This window comes from Humulus lupulus, chromosome 1 (assembly GCF_963169125.1).
Source record: "Humulus lupulus chromosome 1, drHumLupu1.1, whole genome shotgun sequence".
NCBI classification, from domain to species: Eukaryota; Viridiplantae; Streptophyta; class Magnoliopsida; order Rosales; family Cannabaceae; genus Humulus; species Humulus lupulus.
The window spans coordinates 298,514,668-298,536,241 of NC_084793.1; the positions used below are offsets into that span (position 1 = coordinate 298,514,668).

General features: G+C 38.8%; 1 protein-coding gene across 1 annotated transcript; it reads left to right on the forward strand.

The window, feature by feature from the left end:
- Window positions 1–9,650: 9,650 nt before the first annotated feature.
- On the forward strand, window positions 9,651–15,542 carry LOC133779609 (salicylic acid-binding protein 2-like). Its single transcript, XM_062219553.1, has 3 exons — window positions 9,651–10,107; window positions 14,919–15,056; window positions 15,145–15,542. Exons 1-3 carry the CDS (start codon window positions 9,757–9,759, stop codon window positions 15,424–15,426), a joined length of 771 nt encoding a protein of 256 aa, XP_062075537.1. The 5' UTR covers window positions 9,651–9,756; the 3' UTR covers window positions 15,427–15,542.
- The last annotated feature ends 6,032 nt before the right edge of the window (window positions 15,543–21,574 follow it).

The following is a 21,574-nucleotide window of genomic DNA, read 5'->3' on the forward strand; positions in this document are numbered from 1 at the left end:
ATCATCTTGGTGTCACCGCAGGGGCACCAGCTACAAAATGCCCTCCGTTTCCAGTTCAAAGCATCAAACAACGAGGCGGAGCATGAAGCTGTCCTAGCCGGCCTGCGTCTAGCCCGGGAAGTAGGGGCAACGAACCTCGAAATTTACAGTGACTCTCAGCTGGTAGTCAGACAGATTTTGGGGGAATATCAGACCAAGGGAGAATGGATGGCGGCATACGTGACTCAAACGAGGGAGATGCTCCAAACGTTCGCAGCGCATTCCATCCGCCAGATTCCCCGGGAGAAGAACGTGTTCGCGGATACATTAGCGAAGCTGGCAACCGACGCAGAGGCCGAACTGGCCGGATTGGTTCCCGTCAACCATCTCCCCGTCCCAAGCATCAGGGCTCCCACCGTCAATACAATCGACCACTCCACTTCCTGGATGGGGTCGTTGATCCGATACCTGTCCACCATGGAAGTTCCGAACGATCGAACCGCGGCCAGGAAACTCCTATACCAGGCCCATCGGTACGTCATGATGGACGGGAAGCTCTATCGCCGGGGACTGTCTATGCCTTACCTCAAGTGCGTGTTCGGGACCGAACTGGGAGCCATTATGCATGAGGTCCACGAAGGCTTTTGCGGAGATCACACAGCCGGGCCCAGTCTGTCCAAGAAGATTCTGCGCCAAGGATACTTCTGGCCCACCATGAAGAAAGACTGCATAGACTACGTCCGTAAGTGCGAGCAGTGCCAGAGGTACGCGAAGATCCCTCGGGCCCCCCCAACAGAGATAACCTTGATGAACAGTCCCTGGCCGTTTGCAGTGTGGGGGATCGATCTTGTGGGATCTCTCCCGACCAGGAAGGGAGGGGTAAAATATGCCATCGTGGCGGTAGACTATTTCACGAAATGGGTCGAGGCGAAGCCCATGAACACGATCACGTCCAAGAAGGCCCTAGATTTCGTCGTCAACAACATAGTGTGTCAATATGGCCTCCCCTACAAAATCGTGTCCGACAACGGGAAGCAGTTTGACAGCTTCCACTTCACGGATTTTTGCGAAAGACACGGTATAGTGAAGAGTTTCTCGGCAGTCGCCAGACTGCAAGCGAACGGGCAGGCCGAAGCCGTGAACAAAATCCTAAAAGGGACACTGAAGAAAAAGCTCCAGACCTGTAAGAGCAAATGGCCCGAGGAACTCCCACGCGTATTGTGGGTCTACCGGACGACCGAAAAGACGTCAACCGGGCACACCCCCTACTCAATGGTTTATGGATGCGAAGCCGTCATCCCAATTGAAACGACCGTCCCGTCCCATCGACGCGACACATATGATCCTGCCCAGAACCACGCCTTGCTCCAGGAATTGCTGGATCTTATCGAGGAGATCCGGGAGGAATCGCAAGTGCAGTTGAAGATGTACCAGGGCAAGATCGCGCGGCATTTCAACTCCAAAGTCAAGAACCACAAGTTCGAAATCGGCGATCTAGTCCTGCGGAGGGTCTTCCCTGCCACTCAAGATCCGGGAGTAGGGGTTCTGGACCCTAATTGGGAAGGGTCGTATGAGATCCAGCACGAGGTCTGCCCCGGAACGTACCGCTTGAGGCGGCTCGGTGGTTCCGAGGTTCCGCGAGCCTGGAATGCGGAGCATCTCCGCAAATACTACCAGTAGTCCTAGGACTTGTCCCAGTTTAGTATTTACGTTGTAAGCAATGTACGCCTCAGGGCTAATTCCCTTTTTGAACAATGAAAACGACGTGTGTAAAACGTCGTAAAGGGCTATCGTCACCAAGAAAATGTACGTCTCAGGGCGAATTCCTTTCAAATTTCTTTCCCAAGTGACCCCCGACCCATCTCCGCTCACTTGCGGGGGGTATCATCCCAAGCACATTCAGAAAAAAAGGGACCAAGCCCAAGGCTCGTCCCGCCCCGGACGAAACGACGTCCGGGGATATTAAAAAAGAGGACCGAGCCCAAGGCCGGTCCCACCCCGGACGAACGATGTCCGGGGGTATATAATAAAAGGGACCAAGCCCAAGGTCGGTCCCACCCCAGATGAATGATGTCCAGGGGTATATAATAAAAGGGACCAAGCCCAAGGCTCGTCCCGCCCCGGACGAAATGATGTCCGGGGGTATATAAAAAAAAAAGGGGACAAAGCCCAAGGCTCGTCCCGCCCCGGACGAAACTACGTCCGGGGATATTAAAAAAGAGGACCGAGCCCAAGGCCGGTCCCACCCCGGACGAACGATGTCCGGGGGTATATAATAAAAGGGACCAAGCCCAAGGCCGGTCCCACCCCAGACGAACGATGTCCGGGGGTATATAATAAAAGGGACCAAGCCCAAGGCCGGTCCCACCCCGAACGAATGATGTCCGGGGGTATATTAAAAAAGAGGACCGAGCCCAAGGCCGGTCCCACCCCGGACGAACGATGTCCGGGGGTATATAATAAAAGGGACCAAGCCCAAGGCCGGTCCCACCCCGGACGAACGATGTCCGGGGGTATATTAAAAAAGGGATCGAGCCCAAGGCCGGTCCCACCCCGGACGAACGATGTCCGGGGGTATATAATAAAAGGGACCAAGCCCAAGGCCGGTCCCACCCCAGACGAATGATGTCCGGGGGTATATAATAAAAGGGACCAAGCCCAAGGCCGGTCCCACCCCGAACGAATGATGTCCGGGGGTATATTAAAAAAGAGGACCGAGCCCAAGGCCGGTCCCACCCCGGACGAACGATGTCCGGGGGTATATAATAAAAGGGACCAAGCCCAAGGCCGGTCCCACCCCGGACGAACGATGTCCGGGGGTATATTAAAAAAGGGATCGAGCCCAAGGCCGGTCCCACCCCGGACGAACGATGTCCGGGGGTATATAATAAAAGGGACCAAGACAAGGCTCGTCCCGCCCCGGACGAAACGACGTCCGGGGATATTAAAAAAGAGGACCGAGCCCAAGGCCGGTCCTAACCCGGACGAACGATGTCTGGGGGGATATAATAAAAGGGACCAAGCCAAGGCTCGTCCCGCCTCGGACGAAACGACGTCCGGGGATATTAAAAAAGAGGACCGAGCCCAAGGCCGGTCCCACCCCAGACGAACGATGTCCGGGGGGATATAATAAAAGGGACCAAGCCCAAGGCCGGTCCCACCCCGAACGAATGATGTCCGAGGGTATATTAAAAAATGGACCGAGCCCAAGGCCGGTCCCACCCCGGACGAACGATGTCCGGGGGTATATAATAAAATGGACCAAGCCCAAGGCCGGTCCCACCCCGGACGAACGATGTCCGGGGTTATATAAAAAAAGGGGACCAAGCCCATGGCTCGTCCCGCCCCGGACGAAACGACGTCCAGGGATATTAAATAAGAGGACCGAGCCCAAGGCCGGTCCCACCCCGGACGAATGATGTCCGGGGGTATTTAAAAAAGGGACCAAGCCCAAGGCTCGTCCCGCCCCGGACAAAACGACTTCCGGGAATATTAAAAAAGAGGACTGAGCCCAAGGCCGGTCCCACCCCGGACGAATGATGTCCGGGGGTATTTAAAAAAGGGGACCAAGCCCAAGGCTCGTCCCGCCCCAGACGAACGATGTCCACGCCAAGGCTAGAGACTTGGAAAATTTAGTTGGGCCTGGTCCCGGCCATTGGAACCAGGACTAAAACCCCCTGCAATCAGTTAGTCGCGGCAACAAATCGAAATCTCTACTGAACAATGGAAGGAAGCTTTCTTAAAAGACAAAAGAAAGTAGCAAGGTTTTAAGTTTAATTATAAGCCAAAAACAGTAACAAAAGTACAAGGCCAAGACACGGGCCTACAACGCATCCGCTCGGAGGTCCGCATCCTCCCTCTCCTTGGCCTCGTATTCGACACGCTTCGATTGTGGGTCAGGGAAGACAAGGAGGTTCATGTTCTTATCCTTGCACCAGGCCATATAGATGGCCTCATCAAAGGTGAAATCCACTAGGTTGTCGGCCTCCTCCTTCTCCCGACAGGTCGTTTCATGCGCCGCCTTCTCCTGCAGCAGGGAATCGCCCAGTTCGCAGACTCGGGCTTTCAGGGTTCGGATCTCCTCCTTGTCCAGGACTGACTGTGTCGCGGCCGTCTCCAAGAGAGTCGCCCTTTCGTCGGAAACTTTTGTCTTCCGGGACAACTCCTCTTCCAACCCGGTCTTGGCGCGGCTAATCTCCTCGCGCTCCGCCTTAGCATGGGCCACTTCTTCCTAGAGGTGGGTCGTCTCCCTGCTAAGGGTCTCCTTGACGGCCTCCCTCTGGTTCACGGCCGCCTCAAGCTCCAGCTTGGCCGTCTCTATCTTTATTGCAAGTTCGGCCACCAAGTCGGCACTCCTCTGAGACAGCAAATCGACCTGGAGCAAACAAAAGTTAGAAAACAAAATCACCACCAACAAATGACGAAGGGATATGAGATGAAAATTACCGCGGTGGCCTGGTGGCGGAGGGCCTGAGAGATAAACAGCACGTCCAGATTGGCTATCGTGGCGTACCTCTTCAGCTGGAGGTTGGACATAGTGCTCCCTACCTGATCCAGCAGATCAGCGGCCGTGGGGGCGACATCCTGGCCCAGCTTGGGACGGAAGCCCACCTCGGTAGCTAGCCGGTCCACGATCAGCTGAGGAGCGCTGAACTCGGCAGGACAGTCCGAGAACTCGACCTGACGACGGATTGTCAGGACTTTGTAAGCGTCGTCCCTCCAACATCGGCCGTTCTCCCAGGTCCGGTTGATCAGCCGGGACTGTTGGTCCCGCAGGGCAGACTCCCCCTCCTCAAGAAGAGTTGGGCGGAGGGGAAGAGCAGGCGGAGCAGGGATCTCCTTCGCGGTTAGCCTACTCTCCCCATGTGACTCCTCGGCTGTTTCCGACAATGTCGTCCGAGGCCTCTTCCCGAGTCCGCCTTCCCTGGTGTCATCTTCCGGGCCCATTTTTCCTGAGCTCAGGCTCACGGCTTCGCCCGCTTCCAAATCAATCACCGGGGGCTGGTCCGAAGAGACGTCCGCGGCCGGCTCCACGGCCTGGAAGGGGACCATTGCCAGAGCCTCGCCGGGACAGGGCACTGACCCGGGTGTTTCACTGGTGGGGAGGGGCTCCGAGCCAGCCACGGCGTTTGACCTCCTGGCCAACCTTTCCTTGATGAGCCTCCTCATCTCGCTGGCTGGGTTAGATATATCAGAATCCTCTGCAAAAGTACAGGAGAAAGGAGATAGTATGATTAGCCAGACAGGAAAACACAGCAGTAAAAAAAAAAAAAAAAAGGACAGCCCGGGACGAACCCTCATCTAGGCCCCGGGCGAGACTCAATTCCCTTAAAGCGAATGAGTGTATCCGGTCTCCTACATCATCCGGAGTTAGAAACCCCCCATACTGGAAGAACCCGGACAGGAACATTAGGATCCCTGATCCTAAAAGGACGGGAGATGAAGGCCTCATCTCCCCATCAGCCCCAAACGCGTGGCCTGGTGGCTCTAGCCTATCCCTAGCTAAGTCCCCGATTTGGGGAGCATAAGTTAAGATTAAAGGGGAGTTACCTCGCCCCGATACACTAGCCCCGGGAGTCCTGGCGTTTGGTAGGGTGTCTTCGAAAAGCTCCTCTAGCTCTTCTGAGGTGGCCTCTTCCGCAGGAAGCTGATTCTTCTTACGCTGGGCTGCCGTGGCCCGCGCCGCTCTCACCACCTCGGCGATGTGGTCAAGAGCCAGCTGCTCCCGGACTTCGTTGTCCTTCTCGCACGGGATGCCCCGGAAGCTCGGGACGACAATGGTCTGGATGGCTGCCAGTAACCCTGTTAGCTGGAGGTTTCTATCATTGACATAGCCCCCAACGTCCAGCTCCTCCGCGGTCAGCTTGGCATAGAACCTCCTCCTTTCCAGGAGAAACTCAGTAAGAGGGGTTTGAATGAAGGGACCTGCAACCCGGAAGATACGATAAGAGGTGGAAGCAAAAGATGAATAAAAAAGAGGGTCCGGGGGAATACTTACCCACTCGCTGGAAGTCTAGCAGCAGGGTGGGGTTCTTGTCAATAAGGAACCCGGATGTCATGTAATGCCTGACATCCGGAGGGTGCTTCCAGGTGCTGGTAGGAGCAGGATATCCACTCCGCGGCTGCAGCCTGTAAAATCCGTCCAAGCTCTTGTTTTTAACATTGACTTGCGGCGCCAACTTGTAAAAGTACAAGACTTCCGTCGGAGTGGGCTCCGCGATCTCCTTCGCGACACAAAACACCTTCCACCCAGCAAGCAGACGGTACGCTTGCAGCAGCAGTTGGAAAGGTGCGATCCCCACGTATGTCAGGAACCGCACGAAGTAGTCATGAAGCGGGAGCGTAGCTCCCGCGCTGATATGTCCGGTGCTCCAAGCCTTGAATCCATCCACGGACGTATGCGCCCATTCCTCTAGCCTAGCCATGCGATTGTGGAAGATGCCCGGAGTCAATTCGATGCCCAGCTTCGTCTCTAGGAGCAGCATCATCCGGTAGTTCCGGAACGAGTTGGCCGTTACGTCCATTTCCCACCTGTTGCCTGTGGGCGTCTTGGATCCGGGAGCGACTACAGGGGCCCTATTGACCTCTTCTTCAGAATGGAGTGTAACGCCCTTGGCCATGATTGACGATCTGGGAACAGAGAAAGAAAGACCAAGCAGTCAGTACCTAAACCCAAAAAAGTCAGTCGAGGTACAGGGAGTCTCCTAAGGACTGCTTGGAGTCCCGTCGGACCAGGCCCAGGACCCCGAAAAGCCCCGGGACCCTGATCGGGAGAGAAGGCTATTAAGGTCCACCCCTTGTCCGGGAAGCATCCGAGCACGGTGCCGCCCGAACCAGGCAGCCTCCCTAACAAATTCTAAAGCACAGGACCTAGGTGCATGCATCTAGAGAGCATAAGTTAACAAAGTTGGTAACGGAATTAGGAAAGACTTACTGTGTGGTGTCGACCGCCGAGGCTGGTGGCTGTCCGACCGTAAGGATGGCAGAACTTTGTTCTTGAAGTGGCACAGCCGATGCAGTAATTCTTCGACAGGACAAACCCAAGAAACGCCGTCAGGATGAGGAACGAAGGTTGAAGCTCTGGGAAACAGGCGATGGCGCAGAACTAGCAAGCGGCGGAGTAGTTCGTCGGCGAGGTCGGACATGCAAAGCTCTAACAAGCGTTCGGGTTTTTTCTTAAGCTGGTTCGAAAATGGAAAAGTGACGAATGTTGTTCTCTAGGAGTCTTTATATCGGCCCCCAAATTCTGGCCCACAATCCAACGGTCAGGTGCCTCTTCATCCGACGATCAAGAATCGCGCAGGGGGCATTTATGAGTCCTTTAGGTCTGGATCCTCGACGCCTCTAATCCAACGGTCCAGGAGTGGCGGATGCCAAAGGACGTCCCATCCTACGGTCCACCTCGTTCCGGGGACATTAATGATGACTTCCCCCCGTGCGGATGGGACGCCTCATGACGTGCGCTGACACCCTAGTCTAGGCCTAGCGGCCTTTGGGAGGCCTAGGCGACTCTTCGAGGCCCTTGCAACAATCACATGGCGACACGTGTATCGCTTTTGCCTAAAGCGGGCCAAAGGTAAACGTCCCCGGATCACGGTAAACGATCCGGACTAAGCCACCTGCCATTGCCACGGCCTTCCGGCCAAGCCTCCTAGCCCGGACAGGAAATGGGGAGACGACTTGGCGAGCGCCGCGAGGGTGGTGCAACCCTCCTCCCGGCTAGCCTGGGTGAAGGCTTGGGGGGTAAATGTTATCCCCATTTCCTGGAAGGGCTTTGGGCCTTCGCCCTGGCCCAGGGACCCTAGACTGGGCCCGTCTGGAGGGGTCCGAGACGTACCTCCGGGTTCGTCTTCATCTTGAACGGTCCCGGCGATGCCCAGAGCGCTCGGACCGTCGCGGCCTACAGGTCCCTATCCCGGAACTAGGTATGGTCCGGGCCCGAGGTAAACGGAGCGGGCCAATGGTAAACGGACCTGGGTCACCTCCTCCCCAGTTGAAGGGCCAGGCGTCCAGGATCCTGAAACCGCCTCATTTAGCGTGGGCATTGTCCCCCACTTTTCGCCTGCAGAAAAGGTCGCCTCGGGATTGCCCACTGGAGTGTCAGGACTGCGCAGCCAAGTACCCTGACCGGTCTTGTCTCCTGAATTAGCCTCGTGACTCGAAGTGGTCAGAGCCAAAGTGCCGTTTTGTCGGGCGAAGGCTTGTGTCCAGGTCAACCAGTTGGGCCTTAACTGGTTTAAATTTTGTGTATCGTATACCTTTTTGTATTGGGCCTCCACTAGAAAGGCCCCTTGTACCCATTTCTCTGAGGGGCCCGGGTCAGATCCGGCCCAGACCCGGTGTTCCCCTCAGCTTATAAATATAAGTTGTCGAACAACGCACAAAGAGGGAAAAAAGGAGGGAGGAGGGAGAAACTCTGTTCAGATAAAGTCAGAAAACTCCATTGTAAAAACTTCTTATAGCTCTAATATATGGACTCGTGGACTAAGGCTAGTTAACGCCCCAACCACGTAAAAACCTCGTGTCGATCTTCTACTTTCATTATTATTATCAGTAAATATTGTTCATTAATATAGTTGCCGAAAATCTCGGTTAACAGTATCATATTAACCCAATTCTGTGGGAAGATATTTACTAAACCACTCTATAAATAGAGTGGGACGAATCATTTGTAAGGACAAGGAAATGAGCCAGGGAAAACTCTGTATAATTGCTTCCAGAAAGCTTTGAGAGAATTCCAAAGAGTTAATAACACAGACTTGTGGACTAGGCAGATTTTAATCGCTGAACCACGTAAAAAATCATGTCTATTCATATTGTTTCCTCTGGTATTTTTTGTTTAAATGCTCTTATTTTCTAAGTTGACGAAAAACGGTGTCAACACATTGAGAGTCCTTACATAATTTCTTTCAGGACACGCGGTACGAGTCCTAAAAAATGATGTCTCCTAAAAGTTTGATTTTTTTTTAACAAAAGTTCCTAGATTTTTTAGGACACTCATTGAGAGTCCTTAAATAATTTCTTTTAGAACACGTAGTGCGAGCCCTAAAAACTTATATGTGTCTTAAAAGTTTGAATAATTTTTTTAACAAAAATTTTATTGTATATTAAATGAGAAAAGAAAAAAAAAACACACAACCCATTCTATCTCTCTCTTCCTTGGATTCCCTCTCTCTCCCTCTCGACGGAGCCTTCAAAGTTCGACGACTATATGGGTTTTCGAAACTTTTTGGGCATTTTTCGACCACCTCGAGCTACCCTGAGCTAAATGACCACCACTACTGCATTCCTTGCGCTTTGAGATTCAAAACTCACTAAAGGATTGGACCGAACCACCACCGTGGGGTGGTGGCGCCACCGTCATAGTCAGAGCTCCGGTTGGAACTTTGGCTACCAATTAATTTTTTAAAATTAAAAACAAAACTTTTCAGGACTCGCAATGCGAGCCCTAAAAACATTCTTTTAGAGCTCGCAACATGAGTCTTAAAAAACCCCATTTTTAAGGCTATCAAATAGAAAACTCGCTCCCGCGAGTCCTAAAAAACACTTTTTGTAGTAATGCCCAGACGCTCCTAGAGAAGCGATATTCCCTCACTTTCGAAAGGAAGACTGTACTTTCCTAAGTCAGTTAAAGGTTGAGATTTTAGAGTTATGAGATTCTAATTGTAATTCTCAACTCTCTCTTTCTTTCTAACCACTCTGTTTTTAGCTCTCCAAAATCACAAATTTTCTCAACAAAAAAAAAAATTATCAAGAAGAAGAAGATAATAATAAAAAATGGGAGAACGCAAGCACTTCGTTCTGGTTCATGGGGCTTGGAGCTGGTACAAGGTGAAGCCACTGCTGGAGGCGGCCGGCCACCGCGTGACGACAGTTGACATGGCGGCTTCCGGCATCAACATGAAGAGTATTAAAGATGTGCACTCAATGTTGGACTATTCTCAGCCACTGTTGGAGCTAGTGGCGTCTCTTGATCCGGAAGAGAAGGTGGTCCTCGTCGGTCATAGCCTTGGAGGCCTCAACTTAGCCATGGCTATGGAGAACTTTCCTGAAAAAATCACCGTCGCCGTTTTCTTGACGGCGTTAATGCCGGACACCGTTAATCAACCATCGTATGTTGTAGATCAGGTAACGTTCATTTTGTTTTCTACTTTGTTTAATACACTGTTATATATATATGAACATAAGCAATAAGTATAAAGAAGTTTAGTACTCATCTATAAAATATACTTACGTGCCTTAAACATCTTTAAATATTTAATTAATCACTTATTAAAATCGATCAATTCTCTCGTTTCTATATATAAATAATAAATAATAATGTACATGTGAAATTTTAAATGGAATAAGACAAACAGAAGATTTTTTATTTAACATCTTCTAGATAATCTCCATGCCAGTCCAAAACTAGATCACGACTACGTGTAATATCTAAATCTTTTTCTATTTTAATATCTTAATTTTCTCCCCACAAAAAAAATATCTTAATTTTCTTTTCATTTATTATTATTATTATTCTAGTTTTGGAAAGAGAAGGAGAATTACAGTTTCTTTTTCTGGTAGGAAAAGAAAAATAGCCAACTTAATTGTATCCCATTTACACTACTCAAGAAATGTCTTTTCTCGATAGGCTAGGCCTTCTCAGAATTTCAGTGTCGAGATTGAAATTGGGAGCTTATCTCAGCGGTTTTCTAGCCCATCAAAATAATTTTGCATTTTTTTTCTATTTCTCCGACTATATTTCATTATTGGGCAATTCTTTAGTCCCTTACTTGTTTTGGAGGGACTAAATTCATCATAGATTTTTAACCATTAGATTTAACTATAAAGATTGTCAGCCATCAGATCAATTTATTTTGTAAAAATTTGTTAAAATACCACACTACCCTTAAAACACATGTAACTGGTTAGAATTTTTTTTCGGTGGGGTCTATTACTCTTTATCAATCAATTGTTTAAAAAAAAATAAGCAATCATTCGTCTCTCTTCTTCCCTCACGTCCATCATCTGTGCATGCATTTCCTTCTCACTTCAAAAGACCATATTTGTCTTCCCATCTCAATCCTTGTCAGCATGGCTGCTGTAACCTCAAGAATGCAACTCTAACTCAGTGGACCCAGTCGATTTTCTACTCCACGCAACTGCCAAGTCGACTCTAACTCCGAATCTCCCTTTCCTATTATATCTATTATTTGTTTGTGTATTTTTGGTTGGGCATTAGATATATGTTGATTCTTCTTTTGGATATACTCCAAGAATCAGTCATTTCTACTGGTTGTAAAATATCTCTATCTCTTTCATTCTCCTGGGTTGGCGGCGACAAGGCGTAGAGCACAGGCACGAGGCTAGAAACGGTGGCTCAACTTCTCTATTACGGTGGGTCGAGTTCTTCGCTAACGGTGGCTAACAGAGCTCTTCGGACGTGATGGTGGCCTTGAGTTAGTTCAAAATAAGGTTTTGTGTGCATTTTTATAATTTGTTTTTATGAATGATGTTTAAATTTTTCGATATGTTGTTGAAAATGATATATGTATATATATATATATGCATATATATATTTATGATTGATGGAGGGAGAGTTAGGATTGTTGGGGAATAAATGAAACATCTTCACGAAAAAACTTTAAAATTTTTTATAAAACAACTACAAAAAATATATATCAGTTTTACTTATGTGGTTATTGTTGCGTCTCACTCAACATAACATATAAATCACTTGGCGGAAGCACAATGCTTACGTTACCAAAATCGTAAATATCTCTCAAATTCATATTAAGTTTACGATCAAGTCATCAATTGTACATATATTTTTTGGATATACTCCATGAATCAGTCATTTCTACTGGTTGTAAAATATCTCCATCTCTTTCATTCTCCTGGGTTGGCGGCGACAAGGCGTAGAGCACAGGCATGAGGCTAGAAACGGTGGCTCAACTTCTCCATTACGGTGGGTCGAGTTCTTCGCTAACGATGGCTAATAGAGTTCTTCGCACGTGATTGTGGCCTTGGGTTAGTTCAAAATAAGGTTTTGTGTGCATTTTTATAATTTGTTTTTATGAATGATGTTTAATTTTTTCGATATGTTGTTAAAAATGATATATGTATATACATATATATATATGTATGCATATATATATTTATGATTGATGGGGGAGAGTTAGGATTGTTGGGGAATAAATGAAACATCTCTAGGAAAAAACTTAAAAATATATATCAGTTTTACTTATGTGGTTATTGTTGCGTCTCACTCAACATAACATATAAATCATTTGGCGGAAGCACAATGCTTACGTTACCAAAATCGTAAATATCTCTCAAATTCATATTAAGTTTACGTTCAAGTCCTCAACTGTACAAATTTTTGGATATGGAATTACTTTTTTGCCTCTACTTTTTATACCCACATCACCAGCAACTTTCCAACCGGTTCACACAACCGGTCAAAAGCAAATGTGAAAAAGAGACAAATTCCTATAAAAATTTGACACTCGGCAAAAAAATGGGCCACAAACTGAAGGACTCAGTCCTGTGAGGGACTAAAGAATTCACCTTTCATTAATTGTATCTTGTATTTGCAGCACATCAAAATAATTTATAATAGCTGATAGACTATATATATATTATTATTATTTAAAAAATTATATGTATTATTTTTGTAATTTTCATAAAAAAAATTTTTAAAATTATATATTAATCTAAATAGTTTCAATTATTCTTCATTTACATTACCCAATATATTCATAATTCAAGAATAATAATAAAAAAATAATCTAAATTTCGGCCAAACAAATGAAAAAATAAAATTGAAATTTTACCAAAATAAAGCTCCAAGGTAATTTTCCAAGCTCCTCTAGTGTTGTATGAAGATTGTCCAAACTAATTTGAACCTATAACATACAAAAAATAACTAAAATTTGTTAATTTTTACTTACTTTTTCAAAGTAAAAAAAAAAAGAAATTAGGACAAAAACATTAAAATGACTTACCAACAAGAAATGCCCAAATCCATCATTGAAGTTTGATAAAATAATGATGAAATTGAGGCAAAAAAAACTTGAAAATAGATATAAAAAATGTGATTTTTGGGGCTGGTATGAGAAGGGGGTTGTGGAGAAGAAATGGGAGAAGGAAGAGAAATAAAATAACAAAAGAGAGGGAAAGGCAACTGGGGTTTTTGGGGTTGCTAGGTTTTATTTTCGTAAGGCCTATCTCGACAAGCCTGGTGAGCCCATTGAGACTGAATACTTAAAGTACCTTATCTTGATAGACTCGCCAAGATTGGGTCTGACGTTAATTTTTTTTTTTCTTTAGCTATCTCGACGATTTTTTGGGTGACCGCCAATATTAGAGGCTATCTCGGTAGACACACACGAGCTGTCGAGTTTGGATACTGAACGAATTAACACAATTTTTTTGTAGTGTTAATAAACTGATAAGATATAAGATGCGAAAAAACAAATGATTAATATTTATTTTTGTTGTGTTTATAATTTCAATAAAATGTGGGCCAAAAATTTATTGAAAGAAAAGTGAGGAAAAAATTGTAAAATTTTATTTTCTTATTGTTTTGGTTTGAAAAGTTAAAGTAATTTAAGAATTTTGGTTCTCCCAAGGATTATCTCAACAACTTGGTTATAAAATATCGATATATATTTGTATAAAGATGTTTTAGAGTAGTATTTATTTTATATTCCGTGTCTGAGTATAGGGTCCCTCCCAAAGGGTCCCAACATTTGAAGAAAATATCAATTTTTACCTACAAAAAAGTCAACAAATTCTAAAAAAATATCAATTTTATGTATAAAAATTGGAAAAATAATATATTTTTTTCTTTATTTGTGTTGGATATATATATATATATATATTAAAATATAGATCAGTGTTTGTTTAGACAGAGAAAGTGAAAAGAAATGTGTGTAGACATTAGTTATTTAGAGAGAGAAAGTAAAAGTAACTTTTTTATTTTTAAAAAATTAGCTATTATGTCAGCCAAAATTTTTAACAGCTTTATTTTGTATTTTTTTTTGTTTGAGCACTCGTACTTTACTATAATTTTTAAAATACATTACTAAAATATTTTTTTTATTTTATTTTTATCTTTTACATTATATAATATATCAGTTTCTTTATTTTTGTTTATATCATTTAAATATTATATTTTTATTCATTTTAAATATTTTTTCTTACTTTCAATAATACTTTTATATCTTACAATAATATTTATATATTTTTTAATATTTACAATATTTATATATATAATTATACTACGTTTTTTAACTAATCTAAATTTATAAATAAAATATATTTTCCTAACAATATTAAATATGAAACTTTTTTATTCATTTCAAATATTTATCTAACTATCACTTCATAATAAAGATATTATGAAAAGAAAAATTAATAATTACAATTTAAATAATTAAAGAAAGAAAGACATTTAAATAAAAAAAAAATAGAAATGTAGCTTGAAGAGAGAGAGAAAGGATAAGAAATTAATAAAAAAATAGTTTAGAGTATGAATAATATATTATAAATAAAGCTGGTGGCTTTAGCATAGGTGAATAATTTATATGTAATACAGCAATTATTGGAGTACCTTTTTTGACAACTTTTTTAAAAATTTGAAGATTTGTTGATTTTACAGGAGCTATTGTCACTGCTTTTAGAAACCTTACTTTAAATATTATAATCTTAAAAAAAAACAATATTATTATATATAACTTGAAAAACTAAATATAAGAATAATTTTGCTAATTTGTAAAAACTTGGATAACTGAGCTAACAATCCTTATATATTATACTGAAAAAAAAGTGCTTTTGATGGGTGCAAGGCACGAACATATATAGGTCATAGAATTACACATGTAACGTTTGTATTGCTGTTCTTTTTCATTACAAATTCCATTATTTCATAAAATGTTTTTGTCGTATGCGTAAAGTTTTGGGAAAGGACTCCACCAGGTGCACGGCTAGATACACAGTTTGGGTCATTTGAGACCCCTAAAGGACCACTAACATCCATAATCTTTGGTCCAAATTCCATTTCGACCAAGCTCTATCAACTCAGCCCAAAAGAGGTACATTGATTCATATTACTATTTGTATTAGTTAAAAATATTGTTGAAAAGTCTAACTAATTCAAAAATTCATATTATATATATATAGGATCATGAGTTGGCTATGGCCTTGACAAGGCCTGGGTCATTGTTCATTGAAGACTTGTGCAAAGCAAAGAAGCTATCTGAAAAGTCATATGGGTCAGTTCCTCGAGTTTATGCCATTTGTGACCAAGACATGACAATAACATTGGAATTTCAGCAATGGATGATCCAAAACGGTGGCGTTTCAGACGTCGTTGAGATTCAAGGCGCGGATCATATGCCAATGAATTCGAAGCCAAAAGAAACTTGTGATGCTTTGGTAAAGATTGCATCTGAATTTGCTTAGAAATATATAATATTGAACTTAATTATTAATGTTTTCATCATCAGCTGTTATTTTCTTTAATTTTAATTTTACCAGCCAATAAGAGTATCATACTTGGAGATAAAAGTCATCATGACCTAATGATCATTGTATTAATTAGGTATATTAATGTTTTTATTTGTATGCTTAATTTCTTTTGGCAAAGTTTGAATTTTTTTCAGTAGCAGTATTTATTATTTGTTGGCAAAACAGGAACAATTTCAATTAATATTACTAATTATATTTATTAAAAGCCATGGATGATAAATGGTCGTTGAATTACGATCAACTATTACCTATAAAATGGTAGTTGAATTATAATGAATTATGATACAAAATGCTGGTTGGTTATATGTACGTCTTTTTTATATTGTTTATTGTTAGGCTTAATATTATATATATGGAAGATTTCTCAATGATTACTACCCATAGATGGGTACTAATAATCATGGTGATGTGGCAATATGGTGACTTGGTATAGCAAATCACCAACGGTTCATTTTTATTAATTTAGTTATTATTATTTTTTATCATAATTAATCTTTATATAGAAATTTTAATCTTTATATAGAAATTGACATAATTTTAATTAGTCAATATGCAAGTCTATATTGTTTTTTTAATCTCTCTATTGTGTGATCAAATGTAATACTAATATTGAGACCATTATATCATGTTTATATAAATTTGAGAGACTATTATCCATTAAAAATATTCATGATTTTGAAAGATTAATTTGAGAGATTAATTTTTTACTTTTTAAAACAAGTCACAAACATGATAAAGTTCCTAGTGTACAACTACAATACACCTATCCCAGCCATACTTGAGATCCCATCCAAGGATCATCCATACGACCCAGGGAGCTTACTCCTTTCATCACCTTGGCATAGATGATTACTTTGTGCTTAATATTCTTCTATGCCAATTTGGGATTTTGTTCTATGCCTACCCCAGTTCAGATATAATAACAAAACATATATTTGGTTTTCGGGAATTCAAAAAGTTAATATTTCAATAAGATACTTAATATAGCATTTTCTCTTTATATTCTGAATATGATTTTTTTTTATTAAAATACAATTAAAAAATATATATAAATTTCTAATGATATAAAAATGTTTTGAAAAAAGTCAAAAAGTTATTGTTGTTTTTTTTTTACATTATTTTCATATAATATTAATAATTTTGAAATTTATTTATTATTTTAATAATTATATTTTTCTCATTTTGAATTTTGAATATAAATACACAAATGGGTGATTGAATATTTGAAATTTAAATGCTAATCATAGCCAAATTTTGTAATTAGTAATCTTATTAAATAAAAAATGTAACTTTTAATCTACCAATGAATTTTATTACGAGACAAATAAAAATGACATATATTGTGCATTAAAGTTTATTAGATGATAATAAACACATATTGGGAATTCAAACTTTATCTTTACAATAAGAAACTACATTTTTTTTTTATTTATATTCCAAATAGGACATTTTTTTTATAAATAAATATAAAAAATATTTATAAATTTTGAATATGATAAGTTTTTTTTTTATAAGAGTTTTTTTTTATTATTTCCATATATTGAATATTAGTTTTTTTTTATATGATTTTCATGAAGATGAATGGTTAAAAAGATAATGAAAATAAATATATAAAATACAAAATTTGGAAATTTTTATAGTGTCAATTAATTTCGAAATTGTGGATATATTTATATAAAAGAAATAAAAAATAATACTAAATAGGCAAGTGATAAAGATGATAAAAAAAATTAAAAAATAAATAAATACAAAGAATTTCAAATTTTAGTTTAATTAGGTAATAAATATTAGTTTGAATGATAATTGTCACATTAATTATTCTTGCCAAAAAAATTAGGTGACAGTTTATTTCAAATAAACATTTATATAAATTTTATTATTTAATGTTTTATTATAGAAAAAACCTATTATTAAAAGTATATTGATTTTTTAATAAAAACTCAAAATAACAAAAAGATGTTTTAACAAATACTATATTTATATACGATATGTTAATGAATAAATTTTTTAAAATGTATATTACAGGCTATTAAATATATCAATCACCATTTTTATTTTTAGAAACAAATAAAATAATAATTTTTCATTAACTAATGAAGGGTATTGAATAAACTAATAGAATTATAATTTTCATTAATTAAAATTTTAAAATAATAAATATACACACACTAATGTTAAAATTATTAATTATATATAGAAACTAAAATATGTTGCAAACTGTAATTGTTGCAAAACTATATTCTTTTTAGTGGTATTTGAAAAAATGTAACTAAAAATAATTAAATATCATTTTCAAATAATACGAAATTTTTAATAATAATGAATTACATACTTATTTTTTATATTAATTTTTTTTTAGTGACATTTTATAAAAATGTTACTAAATGATATTTTAGAAAATAAATTCCTTTTTAATGTATATTTGTAGACATTTTGATATAATAAAAATTTATAAATACTTTCTAATAACAATTTAACATTACAATATTAGTTTATGTATACAAAACATCTACGTAATACACATAGCAAATAAAACATATGTAATTCTATTTATAAAAGTTTACTAAAACAAAATACATAACTGTAGTATAGAGCTTTTCTTCTTTTTCTTCGGTTTCTTTCAATTTCTTCAAAAAAAATCTTCTAAGCTCTTAATTTTCGTTTGCAATCTGCATAGTCAAAATGCTTGCACTGGTAATTCAGACACCTCCCAAATCTCACACAATGATACCTAGATATGCTCCCTCCTTCAACCCATTTCTTGCTAACGATGCTATCTCTGCATCACTAAATTGAAATAATGTCTACAAATCCAATAAAAATGAGGATGATAGTGAAGATTAAAATCGTACACTCAAAGAAATTTCATTATCAATATTCAATATCTTCGACATATCATAAGAAAATAACCAAAAAAAAAAAAGATAAAATGAAAATAAAGATGATAGTGAAGATTAGAATATGACAAAAGTATATAAGAGCATTACCGCACAATGACAAATATGGGAGGTGCGCGACATTGGGCTTTGAAGTCTTGACCCTAAGGTGTCCTATGGTGGTGGCAGTGACTTTCATATCTGTCTATAGAGCGAGATCGGAGCCGAGAATCCTAGAAACACCGGCGACATTCAAAGCCAATCTTTTTGAAAACCCAAAAAATAACCAGTTTTTCTTTTTGAAAACTAAAATGTAGCAGTTATAACATTCTTGAGTTATTTTTTTATTAATATATAATGCTTATTTATAATACAAATTTTCTTTATAATGTTTAGATATGATTTTTTTAATTCTTTAATTTAATAATTATGTGACCTACATGTCATTAGGTCACTCTTATAAAAATTTAAAAAAAACACAATTTATTTTTAGAAATTTTAATTAAAAACTATAAATATAAATCATTGATCTTAATCCAATGATTAATATCAAAGTAACCATCCATGTGTAGTAACCATTAAAAGTGCACATTTATATATATATATATATAAATATATATAACTACAGTTATCAACATAAATACATAATTTATGGATAGATATATTTACAATAATTTCGATGAATAGTGATATATAATATAATATATAGTGTGAAATGTGTGGAGTCTAATGGTACACGATTATATTCTAAAACAAAATCATTAATAAGAGTTTTGTATATAATTAATTTGAAGAGTTTTACAGGTGTAGTGTAAGTGTTTGTTAGTATAACAAACGTAATATGTAATAAGATTATCTAAGCTAAGAGGAGAAACTCACCTGATAGTCCGTACACCAATACGACGTCGTCGCCTTCGTCGTGTCACACTTGGTTTGATCCTTAATTAATATATAATAACTAATAATGATAGTTATAATTTTTCCATATATATTATTCTTGGTCATTTCATTTAATAATCTGATTAATCATTTGGATAAAAAATCCAAATGGTAAGTATACTTGTTCACACCAATTACTATATTGTTAAATTATGACTTACTTCTTACCCACTTGCATTATATTTGGGCAAAATAATGTTTTTCTGATATTCTGCATTGAATTTTGACGAAATTTTTAGAGATTCATATTTCACTACAAGACAAATCAGTTTTAGATGCGACATTATTAGGGTCGACCTAGTGTTGCCTAGGGGTGACCTAGTGTCGCCTCTAATATAGAGATATTAGGGACGACAAATTGTGAGTCGCCCTTAATATTCTGGAAAAGCATTAGGGGCGACGTGTCACCCTGATAATCAGATATTTGGGAAAATTTAGGTGATATGTGAAAATAAGTGAAAATTATTAGGGGCGACTGGACCCCAATATCATGGGCGACGTTGCCTCTGATAATAAGATATTTTGGGAAATTTTGGTGGTATGTGGAAATAAGTTAAAATTATTAGGAGCAACGTATTAAGGGCGATGGGCCCCAATATCAAGGGCGACGTGTTGCCCCTAATAATTAGATATTTGGGAGAAATTTGGGCGGTATGTGAAAATAAGTAAAAATTATTAAAGGCGACGTGTCGCCTCTAATACTTTTATATACTAAAACACTCTCTTCTCCCTCTCAGTCCTCTCTCTTCTCCCATTTCCCTCTCTTTCTTCTCCCTCTCATTCTCTCTCTCAAATCCTTTTTTTCTTTCTCTCTCTTTCTCTATCCCCATTTCCCTCTTCTTCTCCATCGCTTTCACCATTTTTTCTTCATTTTTTCACTCAAATGTCTGTTTCAGATGATTTTTTTTTTTTAATTTTTGTATTTTTTCGAGATCTACAAGATTAGAATGAGACAAAGAGAGAGAGAGAGAGTTCGGGATGAGAGAGTAAATGAGTGTTTGAATGTTAGGGGTATTTTTGTCCAAAAAATTAAAATTGTCATATATTTGGGATAGTCTCTTATGTTAGCATATTATCTAAGTTATCATGCATAAAACATGAAATTTCCCTACAAAATTTGGTTTTGTTTATCATATTATACAATTTATATAAATACTGATGTGTGCTATTTAATCTATTCTCATATATTTTTTTAAAAATATATATATTCTCATATAATTGAGTAAGTTATAATTTTTAATAATACTGGTAAGACAATTAATAAACCTAGCTTCTTTATAAATTTCAGATAATTGACAATTAATTAATTAATCGTAATTTTCTATATTATAAATGGTTTATTTCTCTGTAACTGTTATCACATAATTCAATCAATATTAAAATCAGTTAACTACATTATCACATACTTTGGTTGTGTTTGGTAAAATTTTTGTTTTTGAATTTTTTAAACACAAAAAATATAAATATTATTTTATTTTTGTTTCTTTATTTTTAAAAAATAAAAATATGTTTGGTAACTATTTTTGTTTTTTATTTTTAAAAATAAAAAATAATAAACGTGATTAATAACTTTTATTTTTATTTTTTGTTTAACAATATGATGTATTGATTTGAATAAGAGAAGTAAAAAAAAGGAAAAGTTGAAAACCGTTTAAAAAAAATTTAAAGTGAAAAAATTCTATTTTAAAAATTTAATAAATTTTAATTAAAATTTTAAAAAATAATAAATAAAAATAGAGTTATCAAACACATTTTATGTTTAATTGCCAAATTTTTAATTAATTAAATAGAGAACTATTTTTTTTAAGTATTACCAAATAATACCCTAGAGTATCTTGTTGTTTTATTTATTTATTTATTTTTTTTTAAAGAAAGTTCATACAATATAATAAGATCTAGAATAAATAGTAAAATCATGATACTATCATACTCAATCTTCATTTTCTAAATATTAAATCAAGACACAACTCACAGCAAATAGATTACTCACACGTCACAAAGTACGACTTCCTTTCAAAAAACACAAAAAATGAAAAGCTCACAAGATTCCAAAAGGACAAACAAAATAAAAAACGATTATTGTACAAAAAATATACTATTATATTAATAACAAAAAAATATATATTTAAAATAATAACAAAAACTCTATATGTACAAAAATAATACTATTATATTAATTAATTTAACAACTACTTTATATTACTACATAAATCAAATATAGCTGGTATTAATTAATCAATAATTGTTCAAAGTCTATATAAAGGAAG